Source organism: Pseudopipra pipra, chromosome 2 (assembly GCF_036250125.1).
Source record: "Pseudopipra pipra isolate bDixPip1 chromosome 2, bDixPip1.hap1, whole genome shotgun sequence".
Classification (NCBI taxonomy): Eukaryota; Metazoa; Chordata; class Aves; order Passeriformes; family Pipridae; genus Pseudopipra; species Pseudopipra pipra.
The window spans coordinates 20,604,301-20,619,272 of record NC_087550.1 but is presented as its reverse complement, the minus strand read 5'-3'; the positions used below and the strand labels follow the sequence as shown (position 1 = coordinate 20,619,272).

Genomic DNA, 14,972 nt, shown 5'->3' with positions numbered 1-14,972 from the left:
AAGCACATGCACATAACCCATGAAACTACTGGAAATCAAACAAAAGACATTTCAAGAGATAAAAATTAGTGTCAAGCAGAAAAAAAGCAAGCAAAGTGTACATCAAAAGCAAGTTCCACCAGCAGACCCAGAAAGCAAGCTGCACAACAGTAAAACTGGAGGCATCTTGGTGAGGGAAAACCAAAGGCAATTATTTCTGTTTCTAAAGAACCTAACATACTACCTCCACAAAACAGAAAAAATACAAACCCAAAGGTAATGAAAATGTACTTACACATGTAATGATGGAATAAACAAAAAACATATTATGAAAAATGCTATTAGCTGCTCCTGGCAAGTCTCATACCACTTTTCACAGGCAAAAAAGGATTATCCTACCTTAGAAAGCATAGGATGAAAAGCTATTAATTGCTTATGCCCCTTTGGGGAATACGTTTGACCTCTATTTCACACAATAATCACAGCTACTAGATCCAGTTCCTTTCTCAATGATCATATTTGTGCACACCAGTGTTGTAACTGCTGGCTCCAATTCATTCAAATTTGCACTAGAAAGTGATCAAAATGAGGCCTGGAGGCTACTGATTCCTTTTGGACTAAATTATTATTGTCTACACCACTACCTTCACGCCTCCATTCTACATACTAATAATATAAATTTGTGCCAGTGGGATGTCACATTCCATTCGAGGGTCACCCCAAAAGATCCCATATAAGCTGAACATCTGTCCTGAGTTTACAGAATAAAGCCACTGATAGACTTGATGTGCATCCAGCTACCTGAGCTTCTGCAGCAAATACACAGCTCAGGTCCTTGACTTTCTAGTGCCCAAAGGAATAATGTGATACACTATCATTAATGGGAAACTCTGATACATTCACTGACTACACCCTATTAGAAGAAAGCCTCTGTCCCTCCTCTTTCTTCTTCAAGGTCCTTTCACCAACTGATGAGATGTCAATGACCAACAAGCAGCAAACATGAATATCTCTAAACACCTCCTTGTTTTGCTGGGCCAGGAAGTTATTACTGACAGAATGCATTGGTGAGGGAACCAGTATGTAAATGACTGCTACAAAAACCTGACTGCTACAGGGTCAGTACTTGATTCAGCTGTGACATGTATTTCAATTAACATTTCAAATACTGAGCTGAAAGAATCACACACGTCTTATTTAAGTGCTCCTCCCAATCCTCCTCCATAAAAAAAAAAAACCAAAACAGACCAGGACGAGAAGCTTGAATTTCAGAACAGTGTTCCATTTTGTTTGGGTTTTTGAGTAGCTGTGGTTTGTGGAGGTTTTTTTGGCGGATTTTTAAAAAAATTGTTATTTTTTTTATTTACCTCTATTCCCCTCTTTGGAGAATGCAGTAGTAATACAGCTGAAGTAAGTGGACACTCTAAACACTATTTCCAGGCAGTGATAGCTACCCCTGTAATAGTCTTATCCACCTCCTTGATTGCTAAAAAGTTTCCTAAGTGGGATACAAAACACTAATTGACCAACTACAGAAACACGATACCTAACGTTCTGTCATGACCCTAATAAACTGAACTATTGAGATTACATGACAGTTCTGTTTTGTGACACAATCACAGAAATTTGTAAGAGAACTCCAGCATATGAAAAGGACAAGGGAAGTAAGCTGCCCTGAGAGCCCTCTCTGGGATGACAAAACTATCACCTGACAGTCACTTTGCACAAGGCCACAAGCAGAGGTATACAAGTGCGAGCAGCTGCAGTTGCTGCTACAAACCCCCATGGTCTCATCACAGCACAACTGACAGAAGCAACCAACTACCAAATTTTGTAATCCAAAATTTAAGTTAAAAAAAAAAACAAACAAAAAAAACCAACAAAAAAACCCCACCACAACATGTGAAGGTGGGTTTGTGCTAATATATCCGCTTTGTCCTTTCTGACTAAAATGAAGTGGCAGTAACAATGCTGAAGCAACACTTCAGATAAAATATGCCTCCCTAAACATTGGAGATTAGCTCCTGTCAATAAAAATGGACTGTTTTTAAAACACTGGGAGCTAATATAAGTTTGTCATTGAGACTTATTTCCTGCTTTGCAATGCAAATGAAAAATTCCTCACTGGGAAGAAAGAACATAGAAACTATTGCATCAGAAAGACTCTCAGCATGCAACCTCACTCTTTCCTCTTCTGTGTTTTGTCAGTTCTTAGACTTTTGCTCAACAAACACCACTTCTTTAGAACCTGTGTGCTCTTTCTACTTATGCAATGAGATCACTGTGTCAACTCTGACTTACTGAGAAACACCAAATACCCAGATGGAATACCAAGTACAAGCTTCATTGCAGACAGTAAATTTTACAGAGAACCTCCAGCTAGTCTCTAGACACACATCTTTTTTTGCGGAAGTGAAAAATGTACTTGTTTAATATCTGAATATTTGCTGTCTCTTTATAGTCTAAATCATTTCTCACTAACATGCTGGTAAGATTTTGGTAAAAATTATGGAACACCTACAAATTTGAAAGTCTCTCACATATCAAAATAAACATACGTAACAGAAAATTAACATATGTAATAGATCCAAAGGTAGCTTTAAAAAAAACCCCACCTCCTCAATGTTGAAAGATCAGTCTAAAGTTTACTGAAAGACCTTTAGAGACTGACATCAGATATCAACATAAATGAAATTCAGAAAACTGCAATTAACACAGCTAATTCTCCCAGGTTGACCCTGTGAGCTGCTCCCTCAGTTAAAGTTACTGACACAAGCATTTTGAGGTAAATCCATGTAAACTCACAGCTATGCCTCTGAGGAGGTATGAAAAAATAAATTCAGCATCTTTTATAAGTTCAGCTCTTCCCTACAACACTTTGAAGCATTCTGAATATACAGACCAGGCTAAACAATGACTATTCATAGGTCACAAAACCACATAACTCAGCAGTGTCATTAAGCATTTTCATTACCTGTGCACTTGGTCTTTAACCACATCTCCTGACAAGAAACCACTTATGGCCAAGTTTAGTTGCAGTCAGAAAACAGGGCAGAGAATGCTTACTCATTTATTTAGAATTGAATGATTTGTGGAATAATGATTGCTTCATTAAGACAAACATAATTCATTTCATCACAAAGTCATTTTGTTTCCTAGCTGCCGCTAATAAATCTAGTTCTACATTTTCATTTCTATTTGTCAACTACAGCACTTACAGCTTCAAAATTTTCTTGGATAAACAATTATCTATCTGACAGCTTCTCAGAAGATAACTTTAAATTATTTGCCATAATCTCAAAGAAACCAAGATATTTGCTCTTGTCAACAGAGCATAAAGAAGTGGCACATCAGCTGTCTTAATTATTTACTTAGGTGTCTTGACAATAACACAGAGGTGAAAAAGCTCTAGTTTTTTTAGTGCCTTCCCCTACTAATCACCATATTGCTTAAGGGGTTTTTTAATTGTTTTTAAGAGTTGATAAAGTTAGGTTAATGAGTGTGGACAACGAGGCAAAAAAGGCTAAGCAAAAGATAATCTGGGAAGCTTCTTAAATACCTAAATACCTAAAATATCTAGAGCTAGAATGACAATTTGCACTTAGAGAGCAACAAACACCCTTCAGGACTCCAAGCAGGTCAAGAAGCAGTAATTCCTCTAGCAAGTGCTGCACTCCCATTCAAATGTCACAGTCTTGTGGTGTGTTAAAGTTACGACTGCCATGAGATCACTGAAGCACGATTCTCTGAAGGTGAGCTACCCAACAGCTTGAAAACCACCTCTGCATGACACAAAAAACTAGCCAGAGACCTGAGATGCCCATCTTCAAGACAGACTGCAAAACTCTGAATATACAAACAGAGAGGAACTAATTTTAAGGTGACTTCTTACCCAACTGATTCTTCATCATTAGAGCTGTGTCTGTCACGGTCCTTTTGCCTTCTTCCTTTTGTGGAAGGCTTTCTGTAGTTGGCACTTAATCTCCACTGAAACAAAACAAATAAAACTGGTAGGTTTCAAGATTCAGATTTCATCATTAATATGTCATAATGGATAACATTAGAAAAATGGAAAAAATGGAACAATGCCAGACATAGAAACAATGTACTAGAGCAGAGCCACAAAGAGCACACATAACAATTTCGAAAAGAATGAATCTGCTTCATTTAAAGCATCCACATACCACCTGATCTTGAATGGAACTTACTTCTCCTAAAAAATATGACAATACAAGAAAATTCAATTGTTTCCCTATTTAAAGGATTATCACAAACAGGGATTTAAATATTAGGCCTGTTTTACATAATCACAAATACACAAAACAGCCTCTACTTTCCTTAATTCCATATATTTAACCCAATTATATTCCACAGAAAGATATAAAATTCTGAGAAGGAAAAGAAATTTGAAGGTTTGGCACTGAGGTGGAAAAATTTTTAACAGCAAGACTTCATTTTTTTCCAAATTTTCTTACCTTCCCAGAAAGCACTTATATTTTCAAATTAAAAAAAATGAAGCTGCACCAAAACATAGCCATTGCTGCAATTCCCCAAACCTACCTCCCTCTGCCATTACCTCCTGCTAATCTCTCCTTGTTTTTTTTTAAATGTAAAACATAATAAACCAAAGAGATGTTGGGAAATTATGCCAGTCAGGCTGAAAGCAAACATCTTCCTTTCTGTCTAACTGTGGTGTAAAAGGGCATCTGAAAAATGGGACTCTAATGAAAAATAACCCCGTTACTGAAAAATTTGGCAGCAAGAAATTGCCTTGAAGGTGCTCTGCCCTCTTCCTGCCTTCAAACATCATCTATTTCACCTCATATCACTGGTGTTCATGCATGGTAGAGACCTATACATCCAAATCACTTAAAGCTGCACAAAGCTCCTCAAACAACACAGACCAAATTCTGATACATCAGAGCAAGCTTTTCTTTTAAAGTAGAACAAAAAACTAGTCAGCATCTAAAGCACATAAAACCCTTTACCACACGGAAAAGTCTAAAATATATAGACACAGGTAGGAAAAATAAGAAATGGAAAATTAGACAACACACAGGAAGTAACAAATAAAAAAAAGCACTTTTCCATTCATCCAGTGTAATCACTGTTTTTGCAGAGGCAGAGAGAAAGACAGAAAGAATTCCATGCAAGTGCTGTCTGGATCTGCCCAAGAGGCTGCTGCTTGTAACCACAGGAGACATTACCTCCAATTTCAGAACCTGGCTGTTATTGGATGCTCTGATCACTCAAAGAATTAACAGTATAGAATACAACCACACAGTGAGTCTCTATTGCAGTGTGCTGAAACGACCTGGCCTACCAAGAGACCTAGAGGACATGATCACAAAAAAATTCCTAACTACCCCCACCAAGCTTTTAAAATTCCTCTGAGGATGAGCCTGTTTGTCCTGCCTCATGATTCTGAAAGCACTAAAATCTACAACAAACTCTTGATGCTGAGCTGAAGCAGATAAGAGTAGCAAAATATGTTTCCAACATTTGGCATTTTAAAAACGTTCATTGAATTTGGAACAGATTTACAGAGGTAAATATTTGCTTCTATATGTGACTGAGATGGTCAAGACAGTAATTTATGATAACTGTATTAACACTGAAAGACTGTAAGAGTACTTATGGCATTTATTTCTGTATTAGCACCTAAAATTCTGTCAAAAGTGATACAGCACTTAATTTATTCTCTTAAAGTTTAAGCTCTAAGATATAAACAATAACTATCTGAAAACTCAATGTAAAAGTTATTTCCATATCATAACAAAAAGTTTACTATGTGATCTGAATATAACTTAAAAGTTCAGAAATCAGAAGACAACTAAAAAAATTATTATATTTATCTTTAAATTAAGGACTTTTAAGACAGCTTCAAACTACACCTGAAGACCAACTCTGCTTTTCAATGATTTAGGCTGGAAACATGGCACTAAGACTTCCATTTCTGTAAATGTATGCCTGCAGGCAGATTTCAGACCTACACACCTGTTTCTCTCCAAGGCAGCACTTGGTATTTAAAAAGCCAGCATCCAAAACAGAACCAAAACCTCATGTAACATTCTCTTACTTAACACTCTGAAGAACTTCTCTTTACCTCTTTTAAAGGGTAGTCCCAATGGTGGGAGCCTGGGAGCCTTGCCAAAGGGGACTGAACTTGGACAGCCTCTGATTCGGCGTTTGTTTTCTTCTTTGGTATACGAAACTGAAAATAGATGATGTTACACACACGATAAAACTAAATTATGCCCTGTTGCTATGAGCTGGCATACTGTCATGTACAAAGTTTTCTTAACTGTCAGGCAAAACTAAGCTGTAAGGGAAGCACTGATGTGTGACTTTAGTTTAAATGCATTCCTCATTGACGAGGAATTGATCCCAAATCATGAGTCATACCTCATGAGGAGCTAGTTTTAACACATGAACCATCTGAAAAAGCTCTTCCTATTTTATTAACTTCACAACTTAGAACACGTGCCTAAAAGGTGACAACCAATGTACTGACAGTTTTCTTAGTTCACTCTGATTTGTTTACACTCCAGTTAAGTTGTTTCAGCTTAGAGAACGATAAAGAGCAAAGAAAACAGCTGAATATCATGACTGTCACACCAGGTTTGCTCTCACTAAACAAAAAATTCAGGATGAAGAACAATTACATCTTACAACAGTACTAGCATTTTGGTATGATAATTTAGCATCAACAGACTACAATGTACTGAAAGTGGTATAACCTACTGTCATTGCTAACCTTTGCAGAAATGGAACCAGCATTTGGAAAGTAATTACTGTCAGAGAAAACAGCAGTCCATGGAAATTTGCCTATTTAGGAAAAAATATGTAGGAAATAAGGTTTGTTTACTGAAATTCAAACCAAAAATTATCAAACTAAATTCTTACTAGTTCATCAAGACAAGGAAATAGGACAGCAGTTCCTATCAGTTAATTAAACCAGTTAAAATAATATCAACTGAAAGAAAAAAAGTGCAAGCATTGCCTTTTCTCTAGGCATCCTGAGAAGCAAAACCTGACATTGCAAATACAACCAGATGAGAATGAATCAGAGAGGGAACGTAAAACTTGCATCTTTCACATAACTGAGTCTATCTCAGCCAGGAAAAAGCTGAAGCCACTCCATATGATGGCTGCTGTCAAGTGTACTTGATTTGCAAGCCACCAAGTGTCCCATGTTGTACCATGAAATTACAAGCAGGGATTCCAGAACAGCAGAGCTAACAACTTAATAATTAATACATCAACTACATCCATTAGCTCAGTAGGCAGTCCTTCAGACAGACCATAATGCAGCATTCTGCACCATAATGAGATAATACTTCAGTCCTTCAGTCTGAATCATGAGTGCTCTTATTCCTTCTCTACACTTCTTTGAAACAAAGATTAAGCTCTTTTGTAATCAGTACCTCAGACTGCTTTTGCTGGTCAAAGGCTGTAATAACAAATATGCCTTTGATTCTTCAAATTATAAATTTAAAAAATAAATTATAAATGTTACGCACCGGCAACAACTTCTCATACAAGTACCTCCCTTCCTTTCCAATCAACATAAAAGTATTGAACAAAACATTTTCTTACTCAAGGACTTCTACAAGTAGACTGTTTCAAATTTGTTTGGTTGGTTTTCTTTTAAAAGTGGCCTATAAACATGTTCATCAGTCAGAATGCATTCTTCTGATCTGCACTTTAATGGCCAGGTACAAATTTCTTACTTCAGAACTCCACCAGCTGCCTGACTAGAGATTTCTATTATGAGATTGCTAAGAACACATAGTTATCTAGAATTTTAATATGCATTTAAAGGTGAAGAGGTTCAGATAACCTCTGTAATAACATAACAGATAACATTAATAACAGATAAGGTCAGACTCAGAAGACAAGAAGAGGCAGACAGACTGACAGAAAGGGGTAAAAAGCACAAGATACGTTCATCAACAACATTTCCAGCTCACCATACAGCATCTTCTCAATGCTCACACTCATTAAGAAGATGTTGGTTTGCAGTGTCCACAATTAAGTTACAAAACAAGCACAAAACTGAGAAGTAAACAGAGTTCTGAATCTATGCTAAATGCAACCTATGCAGTTGCCTCACCTTTTCCCAAATAAAAGGTGACTAACTCAAGACAGATACGTGTATACGCACTCATCTAAACCAGCAGTACTTTTCTGAAGGTTGTCACCTGTAGGAATGCAAATTCTTCAGGACACTGCAGAGATAAGAGATCTTAGCAAGAAGTCTTGGGATTTAAACAAAAGCAATTTGAATTGTTTGCCTTCACTCCCTGAAATTCTTGCATTATCTGAGATAAACAAACAGACTTCTAAACCCTGTAGTAAATCTCTTTATGGCCTTGCTTTTCACCATCAATCATTGTAACTGTAGTGAAGAAGTGTGTGCTCTCCTGTCTGATGAAAAACAGCTCTCTGTATTTCCCTGACCCCTAACCCCACCTATAAATGGAATGCCTGTCCCTCCTTCCCCAGACTCCATATATACACCAAAGATTGTAATCAATAAACGGTTCAGTTTGTTCATGCAACCTGGGTCTGTGCAAATTAAATCACTACAGTCACCTGTAGGAACAAGGGTCAGAGAAAGTGCATAAACAAGGTGCTGGAAACAACTTATTTCTACATCACTAGATAGTCCAGACCTTACCGGATCAAACCAGTTCCTGTGCCTACCATTTGTTTTCACCAGTACTTCCACTGCTAGAAAGTACTACTAATAGAGATATTTTAGAAAAAATAAACACTAGCAAATATTACACAGTTGTGCAGCTGCTCTACTTACTTGACCTCACTCTACTGACTCTAGTATTTTAGCCTAGGTCTTAAAATGCCCCTGAAAACATCCTGTTTATGTGTAATCAAATGCTAAGCCTATCATGCATTAATACAGGTTCAACAGCAGACATTAGTATTGGTTGCTACCACAGTAAACTGTCCAGCTTTTGCTGGACTGCTGAAGAATGAATTTGGTTATGCAAACACATCAGAATGCCCTAGGATACCCACAGCCTCAAAATAAATTGTTGCACATTGTTGTAATTTATAACAACACTTACACTGACGTGACTTGAAGATGATGTTCTTCCTGACATGATTTTCTCTACTGGAAAAAGAAAAAGAAACAAAATAAACAAAAAATTTGTGGTTTACTGATTAAGAGGGAAGCAGGACCACAGCAGTAGGTACTAAGAAAGAACAAGAAAATCTTTTTTGAGCAAACTAGGACAAAGAAAACACATTAATATAATGGCTTGGGTTGGAAGGGACTTTTAAAAGATCAACCACCCCAGCCCTCCTACCACGGGCAGGGATACCTTTCACTTGGTCAGGTTGCTCAAAGCCCATTCAACCCGACCTTGAACACTTCCAGGGATGGGGCATCCACTGCTTCTCTGGGCAACCCACTCGAGCATCTCACCTCCCTCGGCACAAAAAAATTTCTTCCTCAGATCCAACCTACCCTCTTTCAGTTTAAGGCCATTGTCCCTTGTCCTGTCACTCCAAGCCTTAGTAAAAAGTAATTGACAGCCATAATACAAGAGACACACACGCTTGGGCAAGGCTCTGGATTGTCAGCACTGATAGAACCATTAAAGAAATTGTCACAAGAATTTATCTTTAGTGAAGCCATTTAATGATCAACTGCCCCCCCTCAAGCACACAATCAATAAGCATTTAACACTTTGATTGCAGAGTGAAAAGGAGCCACAGAAGACATCTGTAGCACTACAGGACAGGGGCTCCAAGAATAATATTTAAGTATTCCTGGTGGTCTATAAACTTCATCAGTGGAAGGACACAGCTTCAGAGCTTTCAGTATCCATAGGTGTTTGTTCTCTTCATAAATACTCCGTATGACTCTGGCATAACGCTTTTAAGTCTCTTAATAAGCCCTTCAAGTTCAGGGACTTTCATTTACCTCAGCGGGATTTTTCAATTTACAAGCCCAAGACCCCCAGCGTGGGGAACAGCAACATCTACAGACTGACAGAAAAAAGAAAAGCCAAACTACTGCCTACTGTTCCGAAGAGGGAAAGCCGACAAGCGGCGGCCTCCTGACAGCTCGGGCGGGCAAAGGGACCTCCCGGGCTGTCACCACAGGGACCCGGCCTGGCTCCTGGTCCCGAACCCCCCTTCCTCAGCTCCCGATCTCCAACCCCCGCTTCCTTCAGCCCCCGACCCCGCACCGCCGGCTCCTCCCGCTAGGAAACGAACGGGCTTCCCAGTGACAAACGCACAAGTGCCGAGAGCCTAGGCCGGCAATTCCACCTCTCCGCACTCCCTCCTCAGCCTCCTTCCCGAGGAGCAGCAACGCCGCCGCCGCCGCCGCCACCCTCCCTCCCTCGGTGCCCTCCGCCCGCCTGCCCTGCCTCGCCGGCTTCGCTCGCTCGCTCGCTCGCTCGCCTGAAACACCCCGGCCGGTGCCGGGCCCGCCGGGGCGCTGCCTGCCAGCCGTGCTCCCGCTTTACTCCCCGCTCCAGCGGCCGAGGGGCTGGGACCGGACGGCCCCACTCGGCACTCACCGCCGCGGCCGCCGCTGTTTACCCGGGCCCGCCGCCGCCTGCGCAGCTTCCCGGGGCACTTCCGGGCCGGGCACCGCCTCGTCCCGCCCCGCGGGGCCGGGCCGGGCACCGGGCTCGCCCCACCCGTCAGCCGCTGTGGGCTTTAACTTTCGGGAGTTTATCTCGGCGCTGAGCCGCTGGTGGGAGAAAAGCTCATTGTTTTTAGAGAAGCAATCGAGAACCCGCCCCGAGGCAGATTAGATTTCCCCTTGCTAACCAGGTTTCCCTCAGCTGGCAGCCAGACCCCAGCAGGGGGTTAATCCCCTACCGGAGGGCTCGGCTGCTTTATAAACCCGGCTGTGGCCACGGTTTGCAGCCGATGGCCTTGGAAATCCTCCTAACAGCCAAGAGGAGACAAAGATTTACTGGTTGGAATTTTTTTTTTGGGGGGGGGGGGAGTTTGGTTTTGCTGGGTTTTTTTTTGTTTTTTGTTTTTGTTTTTTTTTTCCAGGGCAGCTTCAGAATTGTAGGCTTTATGTGTGTAGCTTTCTGTTTTGTCCTCTTGGGTAATGGGAAGCAAAACTGGTTCGGACAAGTGTTTAGTCTCACACTCAAGAGGTTTTAGCTTTAACTTAGGTGTAAATTACAAACGAAGGGTGTTAGCCTGTAACTCGGAACTATCTTGAGTGCTTTTGGTGGCCCTAACTATCACCTACTGATAGGTTTTACAGATATACACCCCAGTACATAACTGTGATGGGTTTATTTTCTTTCATGCACAGGACTTATCTACACTCACAGAGAGAAAAAGATTTCCATCTACGATGATGACAGATTTTACAGGAGAGCATACGGTAATGTTGGGCTTTAATAAAGTGGTTTTAAAGAGGAAAAAAAACCCAAATCTTTACAGATCTCATAAAGACTAGTGCTTACACTGCAGTAGTGTTTAGAATGTGCCAATTGCTGTAACAAACACTAGCTGAATTTACAGCTGAAGTATTCTACAATCCAAACAGAAATGTGGGAGGAAGGAAAAGAGTGATTATTTTTTCTGTAAATGGCATTACTGTGCCTCTGGACTAATAAGTATATGATTCTAAGCTGCTATTCAAGCAAACTCTTAAGTGATAACCTAGTATAAATTGCCTCAAAACTTCTTATTTCACACCTTGAAGGCAATTTTAGGAAGGGAAGTCATACATCCACCTCATGTAAAACTTTTTTTGTGTGTGTGTGTTTCTGCCTCCTGAAATCTTCAGAAACCTTTCACAGTGCTTTGTAAAGTAGATGTTCAATATTACATACACAGGGTTTAATGTGGAATCATATATCCTTGTTTTGGAACTGAAAAAGCAATGTTGTTGTTAGTAGCTGAAGTAAGGGAATAGTAACTTCCTGCTCATAGTAAGTTGGGAAATTAGTCTTCAACCTTTTAGGGACTGAGAAGTGATCCACAGCATGCCACTCTGTAAGGAAATAGCATTTATCTATTCATAATTGTTATAGAATGTTTCACCTTTATCCATAGACATCTTCCCTTAAAATATGTCCATTTTTCTCCCACTTCATCGCTTGGGGACAACAACATGAATATGCATAGCTTCTTCCCTACTAAATATGATCTCTTTTCTATGAATTGCCCATAGTTCAGTAGTATAGCAAAAAGACTGTTCTCCCATCTCCTTTGTGTCTTTCGTGCCTTCCTGCAGAATGAAAAAAACATAGATGAACATGTGCACTTGCAATTTCTTTGTGCTGCTTCCTTTTCAAGAAACTGGCAAGACAGTAAATGGATTGTGTCTTAGAATCTGATTTTTTCCCCCTTTTCTATATATACTGATTACATGAGATAAAAAAGGAGAAGGTACCATTTTCTAGCCTGCTCTCTATTAATCAGAAGACAGGAATGATCCTGAGGAGAGGACTTAACATTATAAACCCAATGGAGATTGCTCAAAAAGAAAATGTATGTGATGTTGCTGTGTTGAAAAGCTGAAAACTTTTTAAAATTTGGATGTTTAAGGAATAATTTTCAATATGGTAATCAGTTTACTCAGGGAAACTTGCATTCCTTGAAAGCATTGGGCTCCAACTCAAGTCACTTACATGAAAATATTCAGATCACTTTTAGTCCTAGTAATTGGCTTTATCAGATGGTATAGTGAGTTTTAACACAGAAGGTGCTTTACCGTGTTCTAAAAACTTCTGTTAGTTCAGCAAGAAAAACTTAAAGATAGAGAGTAGCTTGTACCAAATAACTTGACAAATATAACTTAATGTAAAACATTTTAAAAAAAAAATTACTGTGTCAGGACAAAACTCCTGAAAAGGTAGGATTTTAACCACACCAAAGGTCATGCACTGTTTAGCATTCTACAGCCACTGATAGTCAGAGTAGATTGAAGAGTTATTAGGAAAATAGGAAGTTATGATAAACTTATATAATTCACTGGAGATAATCTGAAACTAGAGACCTCAATCCAACCTCATGATATTTCCAACCTGCATGGATTTTGTTTTCTTCTGTTCCTGGATCACAGTGGCTAGCTTATTCTGCCATCCATTCCTATCCATGTGGCAAGTGCTTGCAATGATGAATGAATAACCAGAGTGATGAGCAAAAAGCAAACACATACATGCATTATCTGTGCTAGTGCAGTTTGAAGGTAGAACATGGAGGGCGTGCTGGTACACAAGCAATGTGAAGGTTGAAGTCTTTAGTAAGTGCAGCTTGATTTTCTTTAAAAATTTAGGATCCAGTAAGATACTCGGGACTATTTCCAACTGACAAGGCAGCCTTGAAACTCAGCAGAGTTTCAAGATAATGTCTAGGACACAGCATGATAGAAGAGCTGTTAAAATGAACAATGAACCAGGTACACAAACTTCCTCCTTAAGGCCTTTAATTCAAACTAGCTTAAAAAGGTCTTTAAATAAACAAACTAGCTTGCAAACTTTAACTAGCAAACTGAAATCAAGGCATAATAAAGGCAGATATGTTACTGCTGTTGGAAATTAGCAACTGAAATCTCTTAAGAGATTTTACAAGCAGCTGGTTTACTACACATCACCAAGAGAGAGTCTGGATCAACAAGTATTTTCTTTGTAACTGCTTTTAAATCTGAATTCTAATACAGAGGCTGGAGGGGGGGTTAAGCAGGTGTTGTATGGAGGTCTATCGCCACACTGACATAGTCTTCTTAATTTGTAGTGGTTACAAATACAGCACGAACTCAGCCTGAGGAAACTAATAGAGGGTTCGGAGTATCAAGAGGATCTGAAGTATGACTTCAATATAAAAGGGGAACTGAGGCATCTGGATACAAATGAGTCCTTTGTTTTCAATTATTACAAGAGCAGATTTGAGCAGAATCATAAACGCTATGAAGTTCTGGGACATTTTATTACCCAGTATGTTTATGAGCTCCTGGAGAGGGTCTGCATGCTACAGAAGGTTTACATTCCTACTGATGCTACAGAGGATGAACCAAGAAGTTTCTTTTTCATGAGCAAGAATGCACTAACAAGTTCCTCTAGCCTCATTATACTTCTTCAAGACCGTGGAGTTTTCTGTGCTGGACAGTGGGGGCAAAAGACAATTGTCAGTGATGGCCTGAGACATGGAACACAAATACCATTCATCAAAATGGCCCTTCAAAGCCACTGGGAAGTGATCGTACTGAATCCCAATGACAACTTTGCGGATCTGAAGACTGAAAAGCACCACTTTTCTACCAGGGAAGAAGCAGTTACTTTTACACAGTCTGTCTGGTGGATCCCCAAGAGGGGCAGCAGCAGCCCTGAGGAGCACACCATGTATGTGTGGGATCATTTCATTTCAAAGAGCGCAGCCAAGAATGTGGCCTTCATTGCCCATGGCTACGGTGGCTTGGTGTTCGTTGATCTGCTGGTGCAGAAAACATGTGAGGTGATGAATAAAGTGTTCTCCGTGGCCTTCATTGACTCTCTGCACAACATACAGCACCAGACCAGGAACAATCCACAGATACAGGAATGGATACTGAAATGCTGCCGCGAGTGGGTGTCAAACAGTAAACCTCTAAATAAGACTGTGGACTTTCTCTTGAGAACAAATTGTCCCACTGTCTCTGCTGGAACGGAAAAGTGTGGTTTAGCACCCTCCTGCTGTCTCCATGCCATCTTTAAGTACCTGAAGAGCTCCCTGAAAGCTAAGACCGTAACAGCTTTTAGGCATTCACCTATTGCAACCAGAAGCAGCACAAAGAAGAAGAGAGCCAATAAATAAAGGCACACTGGTTTGTTCTTGATAGTAGTCTCTTCCTTTCATAGCTACCTCTACACCTTTCAATCACCTAAGAACCTTCATTTCACTATGGAGCAACTTAGAGTTCTAAGTTTGAAGCTAATTTGTTTGGTTTTGATTAAAAAAACACTAAAGTTAACTATTAGGAAAGAAATGTATTATTGAAA

At 39.8% G+C, this 14,972-nt stretch overlaps 2 protein-coding genes across 12 annotated transcripts in view; one reads left to right on the top strand and one right to left on the bottom strand.

The window, feature by feature from the left end:
- SENP7 (SUMO specific peptidase 7) overlaps positions 1 to 10,600 on the bottom strand; it is a 36,216-nt gene extending 25,616 nt beyond the window's left edge. For 2 of the 8 annotated variants that reach the window (XM_064644199.1, XM_064644201.1), the window contains exons 1-5: positions 9,072 to 9,110; positions 8,096 to 8,210; positions 6,737 to 6,807; positions 6,086 to 6,193; positions 3,872 to 3,966 (exon numbers count right to left, since the gene is read on the bottom strand). In XM_064644199.1, coding sequence (XP_064500269.1) covers positions 3,872 to 3,966; positions 6,086 to 6,193; positions 6,737 to 6,807; positions 8,096 to 8,150 — 329 coding nt within the window. In that variant the 5' untranslated portion in view covers positions 8,151 to 8,210; positions 9,072 to 9,110. Of the gene's footprint in view, positions 1 to 3,871; positions 3,967 to 6,085; positions 6,194 to 6,736; positions 6,808 to 8,095; positions 8,211 to 9,071; positions 9,119 to 10,538 lie in introns of those variants that run through there. The other 6 variants (XM_064644203.1, XM_064644205.1, XM_064644200.1 and 3 more) reach the window with 6 other exon arrangements.
- LOC135409120 (putative protein ARB2BP) lies at positions 10,406 to 14,809 on the top strand. Of its 4 annotated transcripts, none has more exons than XM_064644216.1 (4): positions 10,406 to 10,945; positions 11,300 to 11,371; positions 13,274 to 13,396; positions 13,732 to 14,809. In XM_064644216.1, the coding sequence occupies exons 3-4, from the start codon at positions 13,388 to 13,390 to the stop codon at positions 14,785 to 14,787; spliced, it is 1,065 nt and encodes a 354-aa protein (XP_064500286.1). In that variant the 5' UTR covers positions 10,406 to 10,945; positions 11,300 to 11,371; positions 13,274 to 13,387; the 3' UTR covers positions 14,788 to 14,809. The 4 variants fall into 4 exon arrangements, with proteins under 4 accessions (XP_064500286.1, XP_064500285.1, XP_064500284.1 ...); XM_064644217.1 differs by having other exon boundaries at positions 10,701 to 10,717; XM_064644215.1 differs by lacking the exon at positions 13,274 to 13,396 and having other exon boundaries at positions 10,407 to 10,717.
- Positions 14,810 to 14,972: the final 163 nt, after the last annotated feature.